This window comes from Castanea sativa, chromosome 9 (assembly GCF_040712315.1).
Source record: "Castanea sativa cultivar Marrone di Chiusa Pesio chromosome 9, ASM4071231v1".
Lineage (NCBI taxonomy): Eukaryota > Viridiplantae > Streptophyta > Magnoliopsida > Fagales > Fagaceae > Castanea > Castanea sativa.
This window is the reverse complement of record NC_134021.1, coordinates 14,914,719-14,920,672: the sequence shown is the minus strand read 5'-3', so window position 1 is coordinate 14,920,672 and position 5,954 is coordinate 14,914,719. Positions and strand designations below refer to the sequence as shown.

The 5,954-nt window shown below is 34.2% G+C and overlaps 1 protein-coding gene across 1 annotated transcript; it reads right to left on the bottom strand.

Moving 5' to 3' along the window:
• Positions 1-2,109: 2,109 nt before the first annotated feature.
• Positions 2,110-5,470, bottom strand: LOC142609981 (GDSL esterase/lipase WDL1-like). The gene is made up of 6 exons (XM_075781702.1): positions 5,350-5,470; positions 3,978-4,055; positions 3,377-3,517; positions 3,211-3,287; positions 2,965-3,114; positions 2,110-2,563 (listed from the first exon to the last, which is right to left on the bottom strand). Exons 1-6 carry the CDS (start codon positions 5,458-5,460, stop codon positions 2,350-2,352), a joined length of 771 nt encoding a protein of 256 aa, XP_075637817.1. The 5' UTR covers positions 5,461-5,470; the 3' UTR covers positions 2,110-2,349.
• Between the last annotated feature and the right edge of the window lie 484 nt (positions 5,471-5,954).

Here is a 5,954-nt window from a genome sequence, read left to right as displayed (position 1 = left end):
TTATCATCTTCTTTTGTCCCCCTATGTCACATTTATCATAAGAGCTTTAAAAATTACCTATGTTCCATATTCAGGTATAAGGAATACGTGTTGCATGCAGTGTGTGTATACACACCACCTGAAATCAATAAAATCACAATTTCAAACTTGAAAACTTGACTTAAAGTCACAATTTTAGTTATTTTGGGTGCAATAAACACTGCCTTAAGGGAAAAATGTGTACTTAATGACTAATGAAACAAGCTCGGGAAAGAGCTTTGCCCATTTGGTTGCAAGTTGTCCTGTCAATACTTGATCTTGATGTGTAGTCTGATACTACTTGTGCTCCAAAAATTGAAAAAGAAAGAGTCGCATTCTCATTAGGATGGCTAATCCAAAAAGGAAAAAGAAACAGTCGCATTCTCATCCAGATAGCAAAAGGTAGCAGCGCTGATAGATAGCTGTGGTCACACAATGGATTTTCTATGCCCAGTCAAAAGCCTGGGGCTTACTTTGTTAATGTCAATATCAGAGCCTTACTGCCTCTGTCTCTTTCATATTTTCGTAGTGGATTATCTGTGGTAGGCAAAGTCCAGTGCGTTCATAAAGGATTTAAAGCTCGAGAGGGAATTGCAATTGCAAGAAGTGAAAAGGACACTCTTGAACTCTACCTTTGAATTTTCCTCCGTTTACCGTTTATAAGGCCGAATAGCTACTTGAATTTGGCTAACTGATTGTTCAATCCTTGCCTTAGAAGAAATATAATAAAATGGATTGATATTGGTACAATCAAAAGGTTAATCTCTCACATTTTGTTAACAAAAAAAAAAAAAAAACAGAGAAAAAAAAAAAAGAAAAACGATCAAGAGTTATAAGCTATTCATGTGTTTAAATTTAATTGGAAATTACGAATAATTAAGATACAACACCACCACCTAAATAAGTTACTTTAGCTAAGTTTTACACCCTCTCCTTTATGACAATCCAGCAAGATGGATAGGGCCGTGCATAAAAGCTGTTACTAGTGCAGGACTGGAGGGCTCATATTTTATCCAGTGCAATTTTTCTTGCTTGCTTTCACTCTTGTTGCCCCCACCAATCATTTGATGTTGTCGACTCTTGTCCAGTCAGCCTTTCTTTGGTTTATTCTATTTTCTAATTTTTCGTTGATATGATTCATAAGACAACTATTCAATATTCTCGTTTTAGACTTTGGAGACTTGGACAGTGTCAAGACAACTGTTTCAACAGGTTGTTTTTACTTGAGTGTAAGTTTATATTTGCAGATCAATATTCCTTTCTAACCCATTGGCATTGCAAGCCAAGACCAAAAAAAAAACCTATGATCCTTTGCTTTTCCAAAGTATGATTCTGACTCTCCTTTTTAGTCTCTTTTCCACAACCATATCATGAACATCGAAATCTAATTGGAGATCTAGTTAGTGGGAAAAAGAAAAAGGTTAACTGACTTTTTTTTTTTTTTTTTCCCCTTACAACGATTGGAGTAAAAGGGAACCAAAGTACAATCCTTCAAGAGAAAACTGGACAATGCTACAATCCACTGGGAAATCTTAAAAGATTGCCTTTTTTAATAAAAGATTGTTTTTATATATAACTTTGTTAATCCCAGGGTCTCCTTTATTTATTGCCCTCTTCTCCGCAACCAGTCAACTAGTGATGATAAATGTGAGCACTTAAAAGTGTAATTTCAAGACATTTTATAAAGTGAAAAAATGCTAAAGCAAAAAGACTTTTTTTTTTTTATATTTTTTTTCATAAAAAAATGATAATAAATATCATTAGTACTACTTTAATTTTTTTATAATTAGTAACACATCAATTGTAATACTTATGAAAAAAAATTTATAACATCCCCAGCATTACTCAGGAAACAAATATATAACATACCATTCGTGTTCCATTTATAATACAGTTGATGAAAGTAAAGTTTTTTGGTTGTATCTTTAATCTTTGAACTCTATAAGAATAAAATTGTAATATTGCCAAACTGTTTCTCATTAATTAAAATATGAAAGTAACATTTTTTTTTTCCTCTCAATAAAGTTTAATGCTAAAGAATCAGATGATTACATAACAAACATTGAGAAAGAAGACACTGCATATGAACCATTTAAGCACAATAACCACACTACTAGTTATTTTAACTCAATCTCACGGCTGTTTGTTATTTTAACAAACATTGAGAAACAACCGAATTGTTTGCAGAAAATGAAAAGCACAATAGCCACACCAAGCAAGTGCCAGGTTGTGACCAAAAAACTTGTATATAAGCTTCAACGAAAGACGATTAAAAATTTGGCACATTCTCTGAGGCTTAGTATTCATTAGGTTTATTTACTTATTAATTTTCTATTCCCATTGAATGTTTCCGCCGAAGCAGAGCTCAGAGACATTCACAGTGGCCTTTCCATCAGGACTGACTGGATCATAGGGAGAATCCTCTCCAAATTCAGCAGGCAATGACTTCCAGTGTAGACTTGGTTCCCATTCTGCTTCCGTTAGGACCTTTGTTATTTCCTTTACTACAATGTTGCTCCCCTCAGACGATAAATGAATTCCATCCCTGAAGAAGGATCATAGAGTAGTCCAATGAAGAATTAAGGCAAGTAAATTCAAAAATAACATTTACTAATTTTAGAATGATGCTACAAATACTAAAAATTTTACTACATAAATTTGTTTATTATGTTGTTGGAGTGACACCAATCAACTTCATTGTCATGTTAGTTTGGAGGTCTTTTATAATAAAATTGGTAGTAGCTTTAGCACTCTTCCAGTCTTCCATCAGAGTTTAAAGTTTATGTTTCATCCACTTCAAGTGGGAACAAAAGGTTTTGATTCTCTCCTTTTGTTAACTTGTTTTTTGTTTCTTCTTTTTTCAATTACCTATTCATGATTACCCAGCAAAATTATACTGTAATAATAACGACATTGAAAGAGCACCACATCTGAAAGCTAACTCACGTAAAGCATTCTGTCAACCAATCATCCCTTTTCTGAATAGCAGTCCATAGATCAATGGCCTTAATATCCAAGTCCCTACACAGCTCTAAACAAGCTTCTGAATATATTCTGCACGACTCATTTGTCCGATTCGGCTTTTCCATTTTATCACTGGTTTCAATAAAAATATGTGCTGTTAGAACTGAACAATTAACTCCTACACTAAAAGAAAGAAAAAATTACAATTAAAGTTATCATTATGAGCACCTTAATGCTTCACGAATTTGTTCCTCGTTGACAGGAGGAGCACTAAGAAAGATAAGGCGAGTCTTCTCTGAAAGGGTCTAACAACCAAAAGAATTTATTTCAAAGTATTCAAATGGCAATAAAGTTGTGCACCAGTGTTGAAGAATCAATTCAATAGAATCAATACCTTTAGATGCAGGGCAATCTTCCTCATATTTTCAATATACTCAGGAAGTGGTATATGAGGGCCTAGGCCAGATGGATGAGGATGCACTGAATCGTTACCACCAAAATAGACAATCACCAATGAGGGTTGTATTGGGGCATCCTAACATATTAATATATAAGAATTTAGCTTATTAGAATACCAAAAGAAAGTAAAAGCGCATAAGCCTAAAGAAAAATTCTGTCAGCCTCATGACTGCAACAACTGAACCTAGATAAACAAATGACCCCTAGAGTTTGACAGGTCCAACCATATAAGATATTTTTCACTAAGAAATCAATCTTTGAATGTTTTCAGTAAATCCCAATTCACTTCATGATAACTTCAGCCCCATAATGAGTCAGGTTTTATGGCATATGATATGAGCATGAACTATGGAATATGAACCATGAAATTGATCTATTTCAAATGGAGAAAATAATTATTTCTTGTTTTTACTCCTACTTAAGGAATGTGGATTTACTAGCAATAAGCAGCTACTATATATATCATTTTAGATACTGAAAGGTATGGAAGAAACTATAACCTTCAAGCGTGATGTGTGTGATTAAACATACAATACCTTTGGAAAGATTTGATCCAAAACCTGCAGAGCACGCCTGGAATTCCAGCCGGAGTATCCTCGCAAAAATATGTCTGCCTTTTAAGAGTTAAAAATCTAAAATCAGTTTATTTCTACACTTATTAAGGGAATGATATTTTGGACTTAACAGAGAACATAATGAGCCACAGTTTTGATGGCACTGCTTTGGCCTGTCTGTTTCCTCTTGCACACACCTTAACAAGGTGTTAATGCAGAGTTCACCAGAATCACCAGTAGGGCTCAAAAAACTCTCGGTATTGTGTTATTACTTTTGCAAAATTTTCCAGTTCTTCAGTATATCTTCCCCTCCATGTTGATAGAGTCTCAGTTGCTTTTCAATTAAATATTCAAAATACAAGAGCCTTGGAGCTCAACTGACAGCTCCGGATGTTTCTATCAAGGACGTCCAAGGTTCAAAACCTATTTGCAAAACGCTTTTCAATAATGATCCTACCCATGATTCATCTCAGTACAAAACCTACAAAATTTGCTTCTACATGTATGTCTCGTTTTACAGTAAACAAGAATATGAAAATAAATCTAACAAAAATTTGCAAAAGGTTTTTGACATTAAAAAAGATGATAAGGTTCATAGAACCTTATTCATAAAGATACAGTATAGAATTTCACTGGATTGGCCAGTACAATCCGGTGCAACCCAGAATTTGACCAAATAAGTAGGTTGATTTTTGGCATGAAAAATTCCAGGCATTTTGATCCATATGGAACGGATTTCAAACTCTAGTCCTTGACACTTCATAGGCATGCCCATCCTATCATTATGTCATAATCTATGTAGACCTTTTAACATATATATTATATTGGCTATTACAGACAAAGTTTACTCCAAATTAGTTTGGAGAAATCTCCTCCAACTCATTATATGGCAATTCATAAGACCATTTATCTATGTTAATTAAACAAGAAAAACTACTAAAAGTACACATGGATTGGCTTTTCAACTGCCACAATAATAGGTTGGAGGAATTTCCCTTCTCTAAACTTCTCTCCCTTCAAATGAATGCTCAATGATCCTATCAACGAATTAAGCAAACTCAAGATAAAAGCATAGCTAACAGATTATGTTACGTGGAACCCGCCACTATAAAATGCCACCGATTACAAGATAAAAATCTGAAATGACACATCGTATTAGGATCATAATAATGTCTCTTGTAACAAATGTAAGTGGCAATAAACAGTAAATGTTAAATTCAGTGTGCAGTGCGAGAAAATTATAACGTTTGGATAGCCACACACTTTTATTTTTTTCTTCTTTTTTTGTGTGCGCTGAAAACCTCATACATATGTTTCTCACACCCTTAAGTGTACAAAGGAAAAAAAGAAGTACCTTACGAGCATATAAGGTAGCAAGAGTAGCACCCCATCCTTCGTTGCTAAAACTAAACTGAACTATGGAAGAACCAAACAATACAAATTGAGGTCTCACTGGTCCGACCATTTCTCTCTGAAGAAATACATGTTCCAACTTCCAAGTGGAATTTATAGACCTCGTCTCGTCATGGGCAAACGGTCATTTTCCTATTTTGTGGGGGCATAGTGTGGAATAAATATAGCATTAGTCATTGTCACATGACTCACATTGACAGGGAAAAAAAGGTAATGTAGTATTTGGCATTTTGCCCACATATAATTTTAAGATTTCTAGTAGCTTCATGGGCCAATTTGTGCGTCTATGGTTCTAGAAGATATATTATGAGACATCTCTCATAATATGCTAAACTTGCAAAATATTAAGAGAGGAACATTTTATAAGAAAAATTTTCTATTATCCAGTGGTCCAAAGTCACATATCATAAAGGGGGGGGGGGGGGGGGCAGATATTTCCGTTTAAATCCTTAAAGCCCATTTGGTAGGAGTATTATTGTAGTTTTGGTTTTTAAGAGTCCCTTTAGTATGTGTGTTTAAATAACAATTTTTAATTTTTTTAGAAAT